We start from the raw sequence: 21276 nt of genomic DNA, 5'->3' as shown, positions 1-21276 counted from the left end.
TGGCCACGTCTTTATGTGTACCCATACATATGGGGTATCGTTTTATTCAGGGGAACTTGCAGATTGATGTTTAGTAAGTTTTTGGTAGTTGCCATGGAGATTTTGGGGAGAAATCTAGGTTTGTATCTGGTTTTTCCTTGATTTCTGACCAATGCGCTGACTTCTGCAAGGGACTGCGGCCACAATTTTCCATGTAGAAAGAGGAGAGTGGTGTCTCTGAATAGCTGAAGGTGTGCACTTTTTCAGAAATATATAGTTTGTGGGGGGTTATTTTACAGGTAGGGGGGTTAACACTGAAAAACTGCAGAAGTGCACATAGAGCGCAGCCCCCAAAATTTCAACTGAAATTGCCCTTATGCATTGCCCCTGTTTTGGGGCATTTGGTGGCCACGTCTTTATGTGTACCCATACATATGGGGTATCGTTTTATTCAGGGGAACTTGCAGATTGATGTTTAGTAAGTTTTTGGTAGTTGCCATGGAGATTTTGGGGAGAAATCTAGGTTTTTTATCTGTTTTTTCCTCGATTTTCTGACCAAAGCGCTGACTTCTGCAAGGGACTTGCGGCCACAATTTTCTATGTAGAAGAGAAGAGTGGTGTCTCTGAATAGCTGAAGGTGTGCACTTTCAGAAATTAATAGTTTGTGGGGATATTTCACAAGTAGGGGGGGTTAACACTGAAAAACTGCAGGTAAGTGCACATAGAGCACAGCACCCACATTTTTAGCTGTAATTGCCCTTGTGCATTGCCCCTGCTTTGGAGTGTTTGGTGCCCATGTCTTTATGTGCAACCCATACATATGGGGCATCATTTTATTCAGTAGAAATTTGTCTTTCAAATTTGCCTTTGTTAGAAAATTTTTATGAGATTTTTTTGTCAAATCCACATTTGATCATGCGTCCAAGTTTACGTTTTAGAAAAAAAAAAAATGTCAAAAAAACTTCCAAATTTCACAATGCACTGACAAAAGGTATTTGGCTTTTGAGTGAAAACTACATTGCACCTAGAAACCTGAAGGTCTGTAGTTTTCTAAAGATACCAAACATGAGGGGATATTTTAGATTTACATATAAGTTATGCTGCCATCAAACTGTTACAAGTGCTTTTCCGCTTTGTTCTGGTGTGATATTGTACAAAGTATTTCTTTAGTTTGGGGGTTACTTCTGGACAGGAACTGTGGGGGTACCACCACATATTTGGTATCGTTGGACTTGGGAGTATCAGGGCTTTTACAAACAACAAAAAAAAGTGAGTAAAATTAACTTTTCTATGGAAAAAAAAACTCAAAATATACCAGAAATTTTTCATAATTTTTTTTTTTTTTTACATAATTCACCCAAAATACACATCATATCTCCAGAAAAGTTATAAAATTTGGTATGTATGTCGAAGCCCAATTAGTGACGAAAAAAACGATATATAATTTCCCTAGTTTCATGGAGGTTTTCCTACCAAAAAAACATTGTTAAAGCGAATGAGTACAAAATGCTTAAAAAACGTCTGGCACTGGGGGGAACCGAAATGACGAATTCGGCTGGCACTTAAGGGTTAATTGACTTTAATGATCTTGCATTGTTAAAATGCGGATGTGGGCAGAAGTCATTTATAGAGACTGGAATCACACTGCATAACATCATAACTCCCTGGCAGCTTAAACAATAAGCAGTTCTAGCATGGCTTTCCGATTCAGCAGGGGAATAGGGAAGAAGTATAGCAGGAGGGCCACCTGTTGGGTATCCCATCCATAAACTAATGTGTCAGCTTGGATATGTGGCAAGGACAAAAAGACACAGCAGTACAGATTAGGTACATGACGTTTCCCTTGTTATGATATAGGCTGGAGATATCCTGTGCATTTGCATGTTTTGTTTTATTCCTCTTAATTACCTGCCATGAAGGGAGTGTATGGAGCCAATTGCACACCTGTTGTGCCAGTTTCCGCTTGCTTATGTTGCACAGTGATGCAGCGCCTCCTCCATGCTATGTTCCCTCTCCAGCAATTATGTGTATGTCCCTGGGAGGTGAGTAGGCCACCTTATTAAAAGCCACTAGGCTGCAACAGGAAAGGATTAAGCTATAGTCCAATACACACTTTTCTGCAAGATTAAGGGTGAAGACACACAGAGCTACTAGTAGCAGCTACTTGTCGTGGCTACTAAAATAGACAATGCTGATCATTTACTGATAATTGTCTCTACGTGTGGTTTAGCAGAGGCAATTCTCAGTATTGTCTATGGCAGGGGATTTTCTGGCATTTAGTAGCCATGAAAAAGTAGCTGCTACTAGTAGCTCTGTGTGTTTCTTCACCCTTAAGGTTGTAACCCTTAGACTTTATTGAAAACACTGTGAATTTTAACTACAATTCCAAAAAGAGAAAAGGAAGTTAAAAAGTCCAGTGTGTTATAGACCATATTGTTGGTAACTTTACATCGCTGGACAACTGCAAGTGGCTATGTATATGTTTGGCCGTAATACTGATTGTATTGTTAGAACTTAAATATAGAAATAAGTGTTCAGGTTTGGATGTTAGATATTAGGGTAGACAATTTACAGCAGCTTTCCACCTATAAAGAATGCTTGGGAGTTGTAGTTCACGCAGTCCGTAAGGCTATAAGTTCATTACTCTTTGCTTTAGTATAGTATGTTATCTGCAGGGCTTGCACCCTGACTGTCCGGAATTTTCTTTCATCCAGGCAATGACCCGTGTCAAACTCGATTTTCTTGGATCAGCTGGGAAAATTTTTGGGAGCTGCAAGGTTCCCGCGCTCCAGAATTCCAGTGGTGGATGGCAAGCTGTTGGGTGTGTATGCACTGAGCAAGGGTGGGCGTGCAGGGACAGGTGGTTCTGCAGATAAACAACATACGCATTTAGCATCTTGCAGTGTCTTCTGCGGCCAGGATTAAATGGTTTACTGTATTAAATAACTGCAGGGAAGTTTTATAATAATTACACTTTCTAAAAGAACAGAAAGGGCCTTATTGCCCAGAGCCATCCGTAGACTGTTACCTTCTTTCCTTTTCACTCCAGGTGGTTTCCAGTGAGGGGGGATTGAGGTTGTCACTAAAGGAGAAGAAATGGTCTCAGCGTGGGCAAATCGGATGGGGATACCAGCCAGGCAAAGGCACAGGCTCTCTTCTGAAGTTGCACTATGACGAATCCTCTACCCCTAACGAGCTGTTCCAGTCTGGCGTCAGCCTGAATGGAAAGAAATGCACCTAGAATATTCTAGAGAGAAACCTTCTGTTTCAGTTTTTAGTAAAGGTACCGGTATAGGACCTGTTATCCAGAATGCTCGGGACCTGGGGCTTTTCCGGATAAGGGGTCCTTTCCGTAATTTGGCTCATTTAAACCTCACAGGATTGTTTTGCATCCAATAAGGATTAATCATATCTTAGTTGGGATCAAGTACAGGTACTGTTTTATTATTACAGGGAAAAGGGAATCATTTAACCATTAAATAAACCCAATAGGGCTGTTCTGCCCCCAATAAGAGGTAATTATATCTTAGTTGGGATCAAGTACAGGTACTGTTTTATTATTACAGGGAAAAGGGAATCATTTAACCATTAAATAAACCCAATAGGGCTGTTCTGCCCCCAATAAGGGGTAATTATATCTTAGTTGGGATCAAGTACAGGTACTGTTTTATTATTACAGGGAAAAGGGAATCATTTAACCATTAAATAAACCCAATAGGGCTGTTCTGCCCCCAATAAGGGGTAATTATATCTTAGTTGGGATCAAGTACAGGTACTGTTTTATTAATACAGAGAAAAAGGAAAACATTTTTAAAATTTAGAATTATTTGCTTATAATGGAGTCTATGGGAGACGGCCTTTCAGTAATTCGGAACTTTCTGGATAATGGGTTAATGTACTGTTGCCTGAACTGGTAAAAAGCTGTGTGTTTGCTCAGAATAGACTGCCATAGTTTATATATAACAAAGCTGCTGTGTAGCCATGGGGGGCAGCCATTCAAGCTGGAAAACAGGAGAAAGGCACAGGTTACGTAGCAGATAACAGATATTCTCTGAAGAATTCAATGGATCTAGAAGCTTATTTGTTATTTGCTATGTAACCTGTGCTTTCTTTCCAGGCTTGACATGGGCTGCCCCCGGGGCTACACAGCAGCTTTGTTATATAAACTATAGTAGTCTTTCGAAGCAAACACAAACTTTTACCTTTGGCAGGGCTTGCTACACTTTACATTTTGTCTTACTGTCCCTTTAAGTCTTTCAGGGCTCAGTGTCCTTCTATGGAAAGTGGTGGGCAGTTTCAGTTCCCACCCAGCAAGCTGGTAGCCTATTGGTCTGTGTGTGGGTCCTGCCAAGTTCTAGGGTTGCCACCTCACCCCTTAATACTGGCCACATATTGAATCCACATGTTGCATGGCATTAGCAATTCATATAGATGCATGCGCATGGCTGTACATGAACCAGTTCAGTCTGCAGCATGCATCTCAATTGATTTCGTTAATTAGCCATGCAAGGGTGGATTCAATATGTGGCCGGTATTAAAGAGTGGTCAGGGCTTATTTGGCCGCATCTAATTGTTGAGCGGTGCCCTTTTAAACATATAGTTGATGGGCTGCAGGGAATTATAATCATCCTGCTATACGGCTAAGGGGAGGCTGGTGTGTTGACCTCACTTCAGCCACTAATCTCAGGTCACAGCCTGATAAATTCCACGGCATCCGCCAAACAGCGAATGGGGGCATGAGAAGGATGTGAGGATTTGAGAGTCAGTTCAGCAAAAGGCCCCGGAGCCTTGAGATTCAGTTGGATTTCCTATAATGAAACAATAAGCGCACAAGGTCAGGTACCCATCCCTGGGAGGGAAATGCACGAGCACCATGGTACTCCTCCTCCTCCTCCTCCTTCTATTGTATAATTAAAGTCACAAACTCACCTCTGGGTTGGATCTTGGAGGCTTGTAGAACTCTAAATTTGGATGCAGGGCCGGAATATTCTTGTGCGCCAGAGCTTTGCCGAGCTCACTCCAACTACTGTATCCTGGCAATAATGCTGGGCATTGGCTTAACTACTAAGAGAGTAAGGGGTGCTCTCCCCTTGCAATGCTAAGTAAGCTTTATCAGAACAGTCTACGTGAATACAGCCATAAGCATTCACAGAAACGCTGTGCTGAGTCCTCTATCAAAAAAAACATGATTTCTTGTCAGGGGCGGGCCAAGCCGACCGGGCGCCCTAGGCAACCCGGTCGGCAAACTCCGCCCACCTCCCTGCCCCCCGAACGGCGCATGTGCGCCAATGCACAGGAGGAGGTGGGAGGGGCGTGGCGGTTAGTTCAGTCATTGCCTCCGCCGCTAATGACAAGCGGCGGAGGCAATGACAAAGTAGCGCTAGGGGTAGGCAGGAGAGGCTCCTGCCTGGCGCCCCTCCATCGTTGCACCCTAGGCAGCTGCCTCTTCTGCCTACCCCTAGTTCCGGCCCTGTTTCTTGTCTCCTTGTTTGTAAACATGTTCTTCAGTAAATTCACTTTTGGTATGTTGCGTAGAGTGCCAGGGTCGGACTGGGGGGTGCAGGGCCCACCGGGGCTCCCGCCCGCAGGGCCCCCACCTGACGTCCTCCCTGAGTGCGTATAAAATGAACGCGTCGGGGTGGAACAGTCAGAAGGGGGAGCGCCGGCAAAGGTCGGACTGGGCCACTAGGGCCAGGGCCCACCGGGATTTTTCCCGGTGTCCCGGCGGCCCAGTCCAACCCTGTAGAGTGCTATTCTGAACAATTTGCAATTGGTCTTCATTTTTTTATTATTTGTGACACTGTGACCTACTGTGTCCGTAAGTTACCCTCCCATCTAGATTGTAAGCTCTTCGGGGCAGGGACCTCCATCCTCTTGTGTCTTTGACTCTTAACTTATTGCAACTGTATCTTGTATTTATTTATTTGTATTTATTTATTTGTATTTATTGTTATACGGAGTATTTATCTATTATTATCTTAATAACCCCCTGTTTGTATTAATGTATTCTACTGTACAGCGCTGTGTACATAAGTAGCACTTTATAAATAAAGATATACATACATACATACATACATTTGTGTTTTTTGAATTATTTAGCTTTATATTCAGCAACTCTCCGTCTTGGCCTTTTAGCAGCAATAAGGTTGCTAGGGTCCAAACTAGCCTAGCAACCAGGCAGTGGTTGGAATGAGAAACTGGGATATGTATAGGAGTGGGTCTGAATAGAAAGATAGGTAATAAAAAGTAACAATGACAAAGGACTCCACACCTCACTGCGGACCCTGAAGGGGGTTATAAACCTAGTTATGCTATAGAAGTTGCCCAAAAACATAATTATAGATGCAATAAAACTCACTAATGAGAATTCTACTGACCAAAATGCAATAGAATTCACCACTAAGAATCCCGATTCCCAGCACTGTGTCAGCCATCTTGCTGGTACCTTACATATAGAGATAATGATGGCATTTTTCCCGTCATTATATGGCACAGGAATGAGACATGGGGATAAAGGGACAGACTTGTTCAGTGCTGGGAAACTGTGCTTATTGCTCCCAACCAGGGCCCCCCCCCCTCTCAAGGGCCCTCCCAGCACCCCCCCATCTTCATCCTTCATCTTCGGGCTCTCCTGGGCCCCTCCTTCATCTTCCATCCTGGGCTCCTAAGCAGGGCAGCATCCTGGGCCGCAGGGTCCTTCATCTTCCACCAGGGCCCCCCTCCTTCAGGGGCCCCCTTCATCTTCCAGGGCATTGGGGCAAATCCTTTACTCAACATATCCTTAGGGCACCAATGCCTTTGGGCAATGGGTGCAGCATCAGGGCATATCTGGGGGCAATAAGCATGGTTTATGGTGATTTATTGGCAGAAGCACTGATTAAACACCATGCTGGTCATGTACACACAGACCCAAGGCCTGAGCCCCTTGTTGCCCACTTTGGGCCTGTACATGGACCTTCACATGGTGGGTGCAACTAGGGTCTGGTTTTGACCCAGACAGCCGCTCAGAAAGCTCTTTGCTACGGCCCATACGTATGAAGCTCAGCTTTAGATGCCCCGGTGTACCCGATTCCTGCATTTCTACCTACTGACCTAAGAGTCAGGCAACTTGTGGGATGAGTATATTCTCAGTAATGCATCAATTGTGTATATTCATAGGGTTTCTGTGACTGCCTGTGGCTATGTTTGTACAAGGTTTATATATATTTCTGTAGCTGCACCAGGTTCAGCCTGGGGATATGGAAAAGTGTGCCATTCCCAAACTGGCATCAACTGTTGCTTTGGAACCTTTTATTATATTCTTATTGATCCATGGAAATCGACCTTCCTCAGGTTTGATTCCAGCCAGGGCACTATCTTCAGGGAATTTTTATGTCCCCCCCCCCCAGGTGGATTTTCTTGCACTTTCCAAAAACATACAGGCAGATTGAGGTGCCCCTGATACTGACTTTAGTGTGTGCGTAAAATCGGCACTTCGATTGTAAACTTCATGGAGGCAGGGACTAATTAGAAATGATGTATAAGGGTGAGGGCAGTGGTACATGGTACACAAATCTTCTTTGTCGTGGGCAACAAATCTCCCCGCAATGCCATCCCACCGGCTAGCATTTAAATCGCCAGTGGGATGCTTCACTGCGATGTCGCACAAAGTTGTCTTTGGAGGAAACTTTGAGCGACCGTGGGACATCGTAGCGACGCGTATGCCATCCCACCGGCAATTTAACACTCTAGCCGGTGGGATGGCATTGCGGGGAGATTAGTCGCCCATCACTAATCCCCTGTGTACCACTGCCCTAAAGACACACCGGGCTACTAGTAGCAGCTACTTTTTCAAGCTACTGAAAATCCCTTCCATAGACAATACACGTAGAGACAATTATCAGTAAATGATTAGCATTGTCTATTTTAGTAGCCACGACAAGTAGCTGCTACTAGTAGCTCTGTGTGTTCTTCACCCTAAGGGCTCTGGCACAACGGGGAGATTAGTCGCCCGCGGCAAAACTCCCTGTTCGCGGGCGACTAATCTCCCCGAGTAGCCTTCCCCTGCCATCCCACCGGCGAACATGTAAGTCGCCGGTGGGATGGCAGACGCGCGGGGCGACTTACATGATGGCGTCTGCCATCCCGCCGGCGACTTACATGTTCGCCGGTGGGATGGCAGGGGAAGGCAACTCTTGGAGATTAGTCGCCCGCGAACAGGGAGTTTTGCCGGCGGTGACTAATCTCCCCATGTGCCAGAGCCCTAAGAGAGCTGCAGAATATGTAGGTTCTATATAGGCAGAGGATAATGACTACATGCCCTGTTGTACCCCATGACAACGTGAGGCATAACTTGAGGGTATGTACCCCAAAATTCTATCATGCCCAAAGTGTGTTTGTTTGCATTTGTAAGGATTACTTATGATATACAGGCCATTGGCCAAACATCATGGGGAAAGTGTCCTCTATATAAATTTGCTTTATGCATGTTCAGAGTGGCTAATGGCCGACTGCATATTACTGTTTTGGGCTATCGCATATGGTGCAGTTTCAATGGATAATATTTATTCTATTATTTGATATTATATTATTGTTCTAACAATCAAAGAAGGCAATAGTCAGCCAGTAGTGGGTGATTGTGTCCAAGCTGAAAGGTCACTATAATCAAACCATTAAAGTTAAGTAGTTAAAGAAAGAACTTTTGTATTATTTTTTGCTGAAAGAGGTGGAGGACCTAGTCAGCAGGGTATTGTACCAGGGTTTTTGCTCCAATGATTACAAATGGAAGGGAAGTCCAATTACTGAAATGAATCTTCTCTGCCATTACTTTGTAGTCTATTTTTCCTAAAATCCCAACACTGCAGCTTTAGTGTACACATTAGGGTTATACCTGGGGGTTAAGTAGGGATGCACCGAATCCACTATTTTGGGGTTTGGGCGAGATTCCTGGATTCTGAACCGAATCCTGGATTTGTTGCATCCCTAGTTTTAAGCTGCAGTTTGCTGCTTCTAGATAACAGCCACCAGTGTCGGACTGGGGTGCCCAAGGGCCACCCAGAAAACCTTAGGCCCCACTGTCCAGACCACCATTCCTTCCCAGTTCACTCACTTTCTTTAATTTCTTAATTACTTATTTTTACATACTTTATCTATCCTTTCCTTTATTTTCTTTTGTTTCTTCTCATAGAATTGAGTAATGGCCATGGTGTAGGCATACAAGGCAAATGGTTGGGTGAGCAAGGGGGCCCACTGGGAGTTTTTTTCCTATGAAGTTTGTATTCTATTTATTTAATTAAAAATAAATCCTATACATATTATTTGTGTGGGTTTATATTATATAGGTACCTTCCTGACACCTGTAGGGTATTTAAACTGTTTAAACGTTAGCAGAGCTATTACTTTAACCATGAAAATGCTTAATGCCAGCAGTAATCCCCTAGTGTGTCTCCCCTGCTGATTTAGGTAAGCACAGGCAGGTTTATATTATTTGTACTTCTGAAGGCAAGGTTCAGAATACTTCTACAACTTGGAACTTGGGCAGGTACTGCTCCAAATACATTGTTCTGAGCATCCCTTTGCAGGACAAAACTCATAATTATCCTTTATTTTCTCTTTATAAAAGGTATAGAAAAGAAAACCTAGAATTTCCCTTTAGTTTGCCTGTGCGCTTTATAGATTTATTCTTAGCCCCCTAGAGAGCCAGTTTTGGTTATTGGCACAGTTACAGCTTAGCTTTATTGCTTTTATGTTCCTTTATCTCAGGACTGGCAGCCGCCCTTTGCCTGCGATGTCAAAAGCTTCTGCTTCACCCCTCGGGTACTGCGCCTCAACGAACTAGAGGTAAGGTTTCTGTGATTATTGTGCTGGGAATAAACCCAGATCATGGTTATTACAAACTGCTGTTTTTGTAGGCTACATTAACATGTTGGAACTGAGGATATGGACATTAACAAAATTGTTAGTTAGAAGCTTGACCAACTTGGGTTGGTTTTCCATATCCCTATTAGTTTATATACAGATATTTGGATTTAAGGTGGCCATACACCTTCAGATCCGCTCGCTTGGCGATGTCGCCAAGCGAGCGGATCTTCTCCCGATATCAGGAGAATCCAGGCTAATTTGATCGTGTGGCCAAACGATCGAATTATAACGACGGGTATAGGCAAAGTCGGTTTGGGGACCGAATCAACGAGCCGATACGGTCCCCATCCGACTAGATTTTTTAACCTGCCGATCGATATCTGCCCGATTTCAGGCCAGATATGGGTCAGGCAGGCCCGTCGTTAGTGCCCCTACATGGGCCGATTAGTTGCTGAATCGGTCTAAGGGACCCATATCGGCAGCTACAATCGGCCCGTGTATGGGGACCTTTAGGCAGTATTGTATTTGTTCCAGAACAGTAGCCGATATTTACTTTCATTATTCTAACTGCTCTAGACCAGTCATAGCTAAATAGAACCTTTGCAATATAAACAAACGTGTATGTTTAACCTTTTTAGTGCCATAGGACGTAGATTCTACGTCCTAGGTACCAAGGGACCAAAGTGCCATAGAACGTAGAATCTACGTCCTACAGCACTAACGGGTTTACAAGCGCTGCGCTCGCTTTTAAAGCAGTGCAGCGCTTGTAAAGCCTGCACAACCCCCTAGGCAACGAGCAAATGAAGACATACTCACCGATCCGGTCCCCCAGCGCCGCCGATCCAGTCCCTCAGCCAATGACAGCAGTGGACACGCATTGATGACGTGTCCACTGCTGTCCCATTAATTGTCGCCGCCCCCGCGTCGCCTCTTCACTCCTGCTGCCACGTGAGACTGATGGAGCCTCCCTGCTGCCTTCCTGCTGCGTTCCTGCTGGATTGGTCGCCCTGATCGCCTGCCTGCATTGTGTAAGCTGAACTACAACTCTCTAACCACTGTTTATTTTGCTTATTTCTATCTCAACTGTCTAAAAATTTTTTTTTTTTTTTCCATTTCTTCTTCTATCTTTGTCATTATTACACTTTTACACACATACACACTTATTTACAACTTTCCCAAGCAACACAGACACTTACACACACACTTACACTTACACTTTTTTTTTTTTTTTTTTTCTTTCTTTCTTTCTTTCTTTGCTTTTCTTTCTTTCTTTGCTTTCTTTGGCAGTCTTTTTTTTTTTTACTAAAACTTTATTTCTGATCTATAATTATCTGATTTATTTGGTTGCATTTTAGTGTTTTTTTGCATTTTCATAATTGATTTCTGTTTTGAATTATTCTATTGCACTGTAACTTTTGTATTGCTATTGGGTGCTGAATTTGCAGTGACATTGGTGGATCCAGGGCTCTGACCACCGATTTCATTGCAATAATTGTTCTTCTGTTGGTTTGAGTGGTTTTTATTTGAATTTACTGATTTTATGGTGTTTTATCTTTGCATTGTTCTTTATTGTGTATTTAGTGCCCCAAAAGGTTGCTTTTTGCAGTGACATTGGTGGATCCAGGGCTCTGACCACCGATTTCATTGCAATTATTGTTCTTTGATTGCTTTTAGTGGTTTTATTCCATTTTAACTTCATTTGATTTCAGTTGTTCTAGAAAGGTCCAGAGGTGCTAAGATTGTTCTGGTAGTTTCTATTGCCAAGGTTAGGCTGATGCCACACATGGCGTAGGGCTGATTTTTTCAGCAAGTGGAAAAACGCTTGCCGAAAATTCAGCCCTACGCCTGCTACTTGTGCCTGCACCCGAATGAATGGAATACGCTCGGGTGCAGGCACATGTAGCCGATATACGCATGAAAACGCAAGACTTTGCATTCTCACGCGTTTCATGCGTATATCGGCTACATGTGCCTGCACCCGAGCGTATTCCATTCATTCGGGTGCAGGCAAAAAAAAAAGGGGTGCATAGAGTGCAGCCCCAATATTATGCATTGTCAGGTTTGGCGGCCATGTACTTATGTGCACCCATACATATGGGGTATCGTTTATTCAGGGGAACTTGCAGATTTATGGTTAGTAAGTTTTTGGTAGTTGCCATGGAGATTTTGGGGAGAAATCTAGGTTTGTATCTGGTTTTTCCTTGATTTCTGACCAAAGCGCTGAATTCTGCAAGGGACTGCGGCCACAATTTTCCATGTAGAAAGAGGAGAGTGGCGTCTCTGAATAGCTGAAGCTGTGCACTTTTCATAAATATATAGTTTGCGGGGGTTATTTCACAGGTAGGGGGGTGTTTAGACTAAATAACTGCAGGTAGAGCACATAGAGCACAGACCCCCCTTATGCATTGCCCCTGTTTGGGGGCATTTGGTGGCCACGTCTTTATGTGCACCCATACATATGGGGTATCGTTTTATTCAGGGGAACTTGCAAATTGAGGTTTAGTAAGTTTTTGGTAGTTGCCATGGAGATTTTGGGGAGAAATCTAGGTTTGTATCTGGTTTTTCCTTGATTTCTGACCAAAGCGCTGACTTCTGCAAGGGACTGCGGCCACAATTTTCGATGTAGAAAGAGAAGAGTGGTGTCTCTGAATAGCTAAAGGTGTGCACTTTTCAGAAATATATAGATTGTGGGGGTTATTTCACAGGTAGGGGGAGGTTAACACTGAAAAAACTGCAGGAAGTGCACATAGAGCGCAGCCCCCAAAATTTCAACTGAAATTGCCCTTATGCATTGCCCCTGTTTTGGGGCATTTGGTGGCCACGTCTTTATGTGCACCCATACATATGGGGTATCGTTTTATTCAGGGGAACTTGCAGATTAATGGTTAGTAAGTTTTTGGTAGTTGCCATGGAGATTTTGGGGAGAAATCTAGGTTTGTATCTGTTTTTTCCTTGATTTCTGACCAAAGCGCTGACTTCTGCAAGGGACTGTGGCCACAATTTTCCATGTAGAAAGAGAAGAGTGGTGTCTCTGAATAGCTAAAGGTGTGCACTTTTCAGAAATATATAGTTTGCGGGGGTTATTTCACAGGTATGGGGGTGTTTAGACTAAATAACTGCAGGTAGAGCAAAGCCCCCCGTTATGCATTGCCCCTGTTAGGGGGCATTTGGTGGCCACGTCTTTATGTGCACCCATACATATGGGGTATCGTTTTATTCAGGGGAACTTGAAAATTGAGGTTTAGTAAGTTTTGGTAGTTGCCATGGAGATTTTGGGGAGAAATCTAGGTTTTTTATCTGGTTTTTCCTTGATTTCTGACCAAAATCTAGGTTTGTATCTGGTTTTTCCTAGATTTCTGACCAAAGCGCTGACTTCTGCAAGGGACTGCGGCCACAATTTTCCATGTAGAAAGAGAAGAGTGGTGTCTCTGAATAGCTGAAGGTGTGCACTTTTCGTAAATATATAGATTGTGGGGGTTATTTCACAGGTAGGGGGGTTAACACTAAAAACTGCAGGTAGTGCACATAGAGCACAGCCCCCAAAATTTCAACTGAAATTGCCCTTATGCATTGCCCCTGTTTTGGGGCATTTGGTGGCCACGTCTTTATGTGCACCCATACATATGGGGTATCGTTTTATTCAGGGGAACTTGCAGATTAATGGTTAGTAAGTTTTTGGTAGTTGCCATGGAGATTTTGGGGAGAAATCTAGGTTTGTATCTGGTTTTTCCTTGATTTCTGACCAAAATCTAGGTTTGTATCTGGTTTTTCCTTAATTTCTGACCAAAGCGCTGACTTCTGCAAGGGACTGCGGCCACAATTTTCCATGTAGAAATAGAAGAGTGGTGTCTCTGAATAGCTGAAGGTGTGCACTTTTTGGAAATATACAGTTTGTGGGGTTATTTCACAGGTAGGGGGGTGTTTAGACTAAATAACTGCAGGTAGAGCACATAGAGCACAGACCCCCCTTATGCATTGCCCCTGTTTGGGGGCATTTGGTGGACACGTCTTTATGTGCACCCATACATATGGGGTATCGTTTTATTCAGGGGAACTTGCAAATTGAGGTTTAGTAAGTTTTTGGTAGTTGCCATGGAGATTTTGGGGAGAAATCTAGGTTTTTTATCTGGTTTTTCCTTGATTTCTGACCAAAATCTAGGTTTGTATCTGGTTTCTCCTTAATTTCTGACCAAAGCGCTGACTTCTGCAAGGGACTGCGGCCACAATTTTCCATGTAGAAAGAGGAGAGTGGTGTCTCTGAATAGCTGAAGTGGTCTATTTTTAATCAATATACAGTTTATATGTTTTTTTCACAGGTAAGGGGCAATTTTGTCTGAAAAGCTTTGAGATGTGCACATAAATTGCAGCCCCATTATTATGCATTGCCCCTGTTTTGGGGCATTTGGTGGCCACGTCTTTATGTGTACCCATACATATGGGTATCGTTTTATTCAGGGGAACTTGCAGATTGATGTTTAGTAAGTTTTTGGTAGTTGCCATGGAGATTTTGGGGAGAAATCTAGGTTTGTATCTGGTTTTTCCTTGATTTCTGACCAATGCGCTGACTTCTGCAAGGGACTGCGGCCACAATTTTCCATGTAGAAAGAGGAGAGTGGTGTCTCTGAATAGCTGAAGGTGTGCACTTTTCAGAAATATATAGTTTGTGGGGGTTATTTTACAGGTAGGGAGGGTTAACACTGAAAACCTGCAGGAAGTGCACATAGAGCGCAGCCCCCAAAATATCAACTGAAATTGCCCTTATGCATTGCCCCTGTTTTGTGGCATTTGGTGGCCACGTCTTTATGTGTACCCATATATATGGGGTATCGTTTTATTCAGGGGAACTTGCAGATTGATGTTTAGTAAGTTTTTGGTAGTTGCCATGGAGATTTTGGGGAGAAATCTAGGTTTTTTATCTGTTTTTTCCTCGATTTCTGACCAAAGCGCTGACTTCTGCAAGGGACTGCGGCCACAATTTTCTATGTAGAAAGAGAAGAGTGGTGTCTCTGAATAGCTGAAGGTGTGCACTTTTCAGAAATATATAGTTTGTGGGGGATATTTCACAAGTAGGGGGGGTTAACACTGAAAAACTGCAGGTAGTGCACATAGAGCACAGCACCCACATTTTTAGCTGTAATTGCCCTTGTGCATTGCCCCTGCTTTGGAGTGTTTGGTGCCCATGTCTTTATGTGCACCCATACATATGGGGCATCATTTTATTCAGTAGAAATTTGTCTTTCAAATTTGCCTTTGTTAGAAAATTTTTATGAGATTTTTTTTTGTCAAATCCACATTTGATCATGCGTCCAAGTTTACGTTTTAGAAAAAAAAAAAAATGTCAAAAAAACTTCCAAATTTCACAATGCACTGACAAAAGGAATTTGGCTTTTGAGTGAAAACTACATTGCACCTAGAAACCTGAAGGTCTGTAGTTTCTAAAGATACCAAACATGAGGGGATATTTTAGATTTACATATAAGTTATGCTGCATCAACTGTTACAAGTGCTTTTCTGCTTTGTTCTGGTGTGATATTGTACAAATTGTATTTCTTTAGTTTGGGGGTTACTTCTGGACAGGAACTGTGGGGTACCACCACATATTTGGTATCGTTGGACTTGGGAGTATCAGGGCTTTTACAAACAACAAAAAAAAGTGTGTAAAATTAACTTTTCTATGGAAAAAAAACTCAAAATATACAGAAATTTTTCATTATTTTTTTTTTTTTTTTACATAATTCACCCAAAATACACATCATATCTCCAGAAAAGTTATAAAATTTGGTATGTATGTCGAAGCCCAATTAGTGACGAAAAAAACGATATATAATTTCCCTAGTTTCATGGAGGTTTTCCTACCAAAAAACATTGTTAAAGCGAATGAGTACAAAATGCTTAAAAAACGTCTGGCACTGGGGGGAACCGAAATGACGAATTCGGCTGGCACTTAAAGGGTTAATTGACTTTATGATCTTGCATTGTTAAAATGCGGATGTGGGCAGAAGTCATTTATAGAGACTGGAATCACACTGCATAACATCATAACTCCCTGGCAGCTTAAACAAAAGCAGTTCTAGCATGGCTTCCGATTCAGCAGGGGAATAGGGAAGAAGTATAGCAGGAGGGCCACCTGTTGGGTATCCCATCCATAAACTAATGTGTCAGCTTGGATATGTGGCAAGGACAAAAAGACACAGCAGTACAGATTAGGTACATGACGTTTCCCTTGTTATGATATAGGCTGGAGATATCCTGTGCATTTGCATGTTTTGTTTATTCCTCTTAATTACCTGCCATGAAGGGAGTGTATGGAGCCAATTGCACACCTGTTGTGCCAGTTCCGCTTGCTTATGCTGCACAGTGATGCAGCGCCTCCTCCCATGCTATGTTCCCTCTCCAGCAATTATGTGTATGTCCCCTGGGAGGTGAGTAGGCCACCTTATTAAAAGCCACTAGGCTGCAACAGGAAAGGATTAAGCTATAGTCCAATACACACTTTTCCCCCTTGATGCCCAGGAGACTAGAATATTCTTCATTTTCTGCAAGATTAAGGGTGAAGACACACAGAGCTACTAGTAGCAGCTACTTGTCGTGGCTACTAAAATAGACAATGCTGATCATTTACTGATAATTGTCTCTACGTGTGGTTTAGCAGAGGCAATTCTCAGTATTGTCTATGGCAGGGGATTTTCTGGCATTTAGTAGCCATGAAAAAGTAGCTGCTACTAGTAGCTCTGTGTGTTCTTCACCCTTAAGGTTGTAACCCTTAGACTTTATTGAAAACACTGTGAATTTTAACTACAATTCCAAAAAGAGAAAAGGAAGTTAAAAAGTCCAGTGTGTTATAGACCATATTGTTGGTAACTTTACATCGCTGGACAACTGCAAGTGGCTATGTATATGTTTGGCCGTAATACTGATTGTATTGTAGAACTTAAATATAGAAATAAGTGTTCAGGTTTGATGTTAGAATTAGGGTAGACAATTTACAGCAGCTTTCCACCTATAAAGAATGCTTGGGAGTTGTAGTTCACAGCAGTCGTAAGGCTATAAGTTCATTACTCTTTGCTTTAGTATAGTATGTTATCTGCAGGCTTGCACCCTGACTGTCGGAATTTTCTTTCATCCAGGCAATGACCCGTGTCAAACTCGATTTCTTGGATCAGCTGGGAAAATTTTGGGAGCTGCAAGGTTCCGCGCTCAGAATTCCAGTGGTGGATGGCAAGCTGTTGGGTGTGTATGCACTGAGCAAGGTGGGCGTGCAGGGACAGGTGGTTCTGCAGATAAACAACATACGCATTAGCATCTTGCAGTGTCTTCTGCGCCAGGATTAAATGGTTTACTGTAATTAAATAACTGCAGGAAGTTTATATAATTACACCTTTCTAAAAGAACAGAAAGGGCCTTATTGCCCAGAGCCATCCGTAGACTGTTACCTTCTTTCCTTTTTCACTCCAGGTGGTTTCCAGTGAGGGGGGATTTGAGGTTGTCACTAAAGAGAAGAAATGGTCTCAGGTGGGCAATCGGATGGGATACCAGCCAGGCAAAGGCACAGGCTCTCTTCTGAAGTTGCACTATGACCGAATCCTCTACCCCTACGAGCTGTTCCAGTCTGGCGTCAGCCTGATGGAAAGAAATGCACCTAGAATATTCTAGAGAGAAACCTTCTGTTTCAGTTTTTAGTAAAGGTACCGGTATAGGACCTGTTATCCAGAATGCTCGGGACCTGGGGCTTTCCGGATAAGGGGTCTTTCCGTAATTTGGCTCATTTAAACCTCACAGGATTGTTTTGCATCCAATAAGGATTAATCATATCTTAGTTGGGATCAAGTACAGGTACTGTTTTATTATTACAGAGAAAAGGGAATCATTTAACCATTAAATAAACCCAATAGGGCTGTTCTGCCCCCAATAAGAGGTAATTATATCTTAGTTGGGATCAAGTACAGGTACTGTTTTATTATTACAGAGAAAAGGGAATCATTTAACCATTAAATAAACCCAATAGGGCTGTTCTGCCCCCAATAAGGGGTAATTATATCTTAGTTGGGATCAAGTACAGGTACTGTTTTATTATTACAGGGAAAAGGGAATCATTTAACCATTAAATAAACCCAATAGGGCTGTTCTGCCCCCAATAAGGGGTAATTATATCTTAGTTGGGATCAAGTACAGGTACTGTTTTATTAATACAGAGAAAAAGGAAAACATTTTTAAAATTTAGAATTATTTGCTTATAATGGAGTCTATGGGAGACGGCCTTTCAGTAATTCGGAACTTTCTGGATAATGGGTTAATGTACTGTTGCCCTGAACTGGTAAAAGCTGTGTGTTTGCCTCAGAAAGACTGCCATAGTTTATATATAAACAAAGCTGCTGTGTAGCCATGGGGGCAGCCATTCAAGCTGGAAAAACAGGAGAAAAGGCACAGGTTACGTAGCAGATAACAGATATTCTCTGTAGAATTCAATGGGAATCTACAAAGCTTATTTGTTATTTGCTATGTAACCTGTGCTTTTCTTTCCAGCTTGAATGGCTGCCCCCGGGGCTACACAGCAGCTTTGTTTATATAAACTATAGTAGTCTTTCTGAAGCAAACACAAACTTTTACCTTTGCAGGGCTTTGCTACACTTTACATTTTTGGTCTTACTGTCCCTTTAAGTCTTTCAGGGCTCAGTGTCCTTCTATGGAAAGTGGTGGCAGTTCAGTTCCCACCCAGCCAAGCTGGTAGCCTATTGGTCTGTGTGTGGGTCCTGCCAAGTTCTAGGGTTGCCACCTCACCCCTTTAATACTGGCCACATATTGAATCCACATGTTGCATGGCTAATTAGCAATTCATATAGATGCATGCTGCATGGCTGTACATGAACCAGTTCAGTCTGCAGCATGCATCTCAATGATTTGTTAATTAGCCATGCAAGGCGTGGATTCAATATGTGGCCGGTATTAAAGAGTGGTCAGGGCTTTATTTGGCCGCATCTAATTGTGAGCGGTGCCCTTTAAACATATAGTTGATGGCTGCAGGGAATTATAATCCATCCTGCTATACGGCTAAGGGGGAGGCTGGTGTGTGTGACCTTCACTTTCAGCCACTAATCTCAGGTCACAGGCCTGATAAATCCCAACGGCATCCGCCAAACAGCGAATGGGGCATGAGAAGGATGTGAGGGATTTGAGAGTCAGTTCAGCAAAAGCCCCGGAGCCTTGAGATTCAGTTGGATTTCCTAATGAAACAATAAGCAGCACAAGGTCAGGTACCCATCCCTGGGAGGGAAATGCACGAGCACCATGGTACTCCTCCTCCTCCTCCTCCTTCTATTGTATAATTAAAGTCACAAACTCACCTCTCGGTTGGATCTTGGAGGCTTGTAGAACTCTAAATTTGGATGCAGGGCCGGAATATTCTTGTGCGCCAGAGCTTTGCCGAGCTCACTCCAACTACTGTATCCTGGCAATAATGCTGGGCATTGGCTTAACTACTAAGAGAGTAAGGGGTGCTCTCCCCTTGCAATGCTAAGTAAGCTTTATCAGAACAGTCTACGTGAATACAGCCATAAGCATTCACAGAAACGCTGTGCTGAGTCCTCTATCAAAAAAAACAGGATTTCTTGTCAGGGGCGGGCCAAGCCGACCGGGCGCCCTAGGCAACCCGGTCGGCAAACTCCGCCCACCTCCCTGCCCCCCGAACGGCGCATGTGCGCCAATGCACAGGAGGAGGTGGGAGGGGCGTGGCGGTTAGTTCAGTCATTGCCTCCGCCGCTAATGACAAGCGGCGGAGGCAATGACAAAGTAGCGCTAGGGGTAGGCAGGAGAGGCTCCTGCCTGGCGCCCCTCCATCGTTGCACCCTAGGCAGCTGCCTCTTCTGCCTACCCCTAGTTCCGGCCCTGTTTCTTGTCTCCTTGTTTGTAAACATGTTCTTCAGTAAATTCACTTTTGGTATGTTGCGTAGAGTGCCAGGGTCGGACTGGGGGGTTCAGGGCCCACCGGGGCTCCCGCCCCAGGGGCCCTGCAGGTGCCCCAGCCAGCCGTGTCCCCTACCCCCCCCAGGGGCCCCCCTAACCCCCCCGCAGGGCCCCCACCTGACGTCCTCCCTGAGTGCGTATAAATTGAACGCGTCGGGGTGGAACAGTCAGAAGGGGGAGCGCCGGCAAAGGTCGGACTGGGCCACTAGGGCCAGGGCCCACCGGGATTTTTCCCGGTGTCCCGGTGGCCCAGTCCAACCCTGTAGAGTGCTATTCTGAACAATTTGCAATTGGTCTTCATTTTTTATTATTTGTGACACTGTGACCTACTGTGTCCATAAGTTACCCTCCCATCTAGATTGTAAGCTCTTCGGGGCAGGGACCTCCATCCTCTTGTGTCTTTGACTCTTAACTTATTGCAACTGTATCTTGTATTTATTTATTTGTATTTATTTATTTGTATTTATTGTTATACGGAGTATTTATCTATTATCTTAATAACCCCCTGTTTGTATTAATGTATTCTACTGTACAGCGCTGTGTACATAAGTAGCACTTTATAAATAAAGATATACATACATACATACATTTGTGTTTTTTGAATTATTTAGCTTTATATTCAGCAACTCTCCGTCTTGGCCTTTTAGCAGCAATAAGGTTGCTAGGGTCCAAACTAGCCTAGCAACCAGGCAGTGGTTGGAATGAGAAACTGGGATATGTATAGGAGTGGGTCTGAATAGAAAGATAGGTAATAAAAAGTAACAATGACAAATGACTCCACACCTCACTGCGGACCCTGAAGGGGGTTATAAACCTAGTTATGCTATAGAAGTTGCCCAAAAACATAATTATAGATGCAATAAAACTCACTAATGAGAATTCTACTGACCAAAATGCAATAGAATTCACCACTAAGAATCCCGATTCCCAGCACTGTGTCAGCCATCTTGCTGGTACCTTACATATAGAGATAATGATGGCATTTTTCCCATCATTATATGGCACAGGAATGAGACATGGGGATAAAGGGACAGACTTGTTCAGTGCTGGGAAACTGTGCTTATTGCTCCCAACCAGGGCCCCATCAGCAAATCACGGGGCCCCTCACACAAAAAAAATTCTGGGCCCCCCTCCTCCCACAACCCCCAATGTGCCCCATCCCCACACACCCCCATGCAATAGCAAAAGGACATAGAGGACATTGGTAGCCAGGGGTTACGGTTTGCATTGGTGCCAGGGGCAGGTCACCCCTAAATCATTGCTAGGCCAGGCCCAGGGCCCCCTAAAACATCAGTGGTCCTCCCCCAATTAACACATACCGCAGGGGCACCCCCAGCATCCTCCGGCCCCCCCCCCAAGCATCCTTCAGCTTCCCCAAGGCCCCCCCAAGCATCCTTCAATCTTCCACCCAGGGCCCCCCAAGCATTCCTTCATCTTCCACCAGGGCCCCCCCCCCCCCAAGCATCGCCTTCATCTTCACCAGGGGGCCCCCCAACA

The 21276-nt window shown here is 43.7% G+C and overlaps 3 protein-coding genes across 7 annotated transcripts in view; 2 read left to right on the top strand and 1 right to left on the bottom strand.

Moving 5' to 3' along the window:
- Positions 1-17586, top strand: part of LOC116406976 (lysine-specific demethylase 5A-like) — a 33507-nt gene extending 15921 nt beyond the window's left edge. For 3 of the 4 annotated variants that reach the window (XM_031892256.1, XM_031892255.1, XM_031892254.1), the window contains 2 exons: positions 16947-17069; positions 17275-17586. In XM_031892256.1, coding sequence (XP_031748116.1) covers positions 16947-17069; positions 17275-17472 — 321 coding nt within the window. In that variant the 3' untranslated portion in view covers positions 17473-17586. Of the gene's footprint in view, positions 1-2693; positions 2724-16946; positions 17070-17274 lie in introns of those variants that run through there. The other variant, XR_004219937.1, reaches the window with a different exon arrangement.
- The window catches only part of LOC101734594 (coiled-coil domain-containing protein 77-like), a 597836-nt gene that overhangs the window by 218330 nt on the left and 358230 nt on the right, over positions 1-21276 (top strand). The gene's annotated exons all lie outside the window — the stretch shown is intronic.
- Positions 1-21276, bottom strand: part of LOC101730989 (coiled-coil domain-containing protein 77) — a 606394-nt gene that overhangs the window by 348740 nt on the left and 236378 nt on the right. The window lies entirely within an intron of this gene.

Source organism: Xenopus tropicalis, chromosome 8 (genome assembly GCF_000004195.4).
Source record: "Xenopus tropicalis strain Nigerian chromosome 8, UCB_Xtro_10.0, whole genome shotgun sequence".
Taxonomy (NCBI): domain Eukaryota; kingdom Metazoa; phylum Chordata; class Amphibia; order Anura; family Pipidae; genus Xenopus; species Xenopus tropicalis.
The sequence above is the reverse complement of the archived record's forward strand: the minus strand, read 5'-3'. Positions and strand labels throughout refer to the sequence as shown.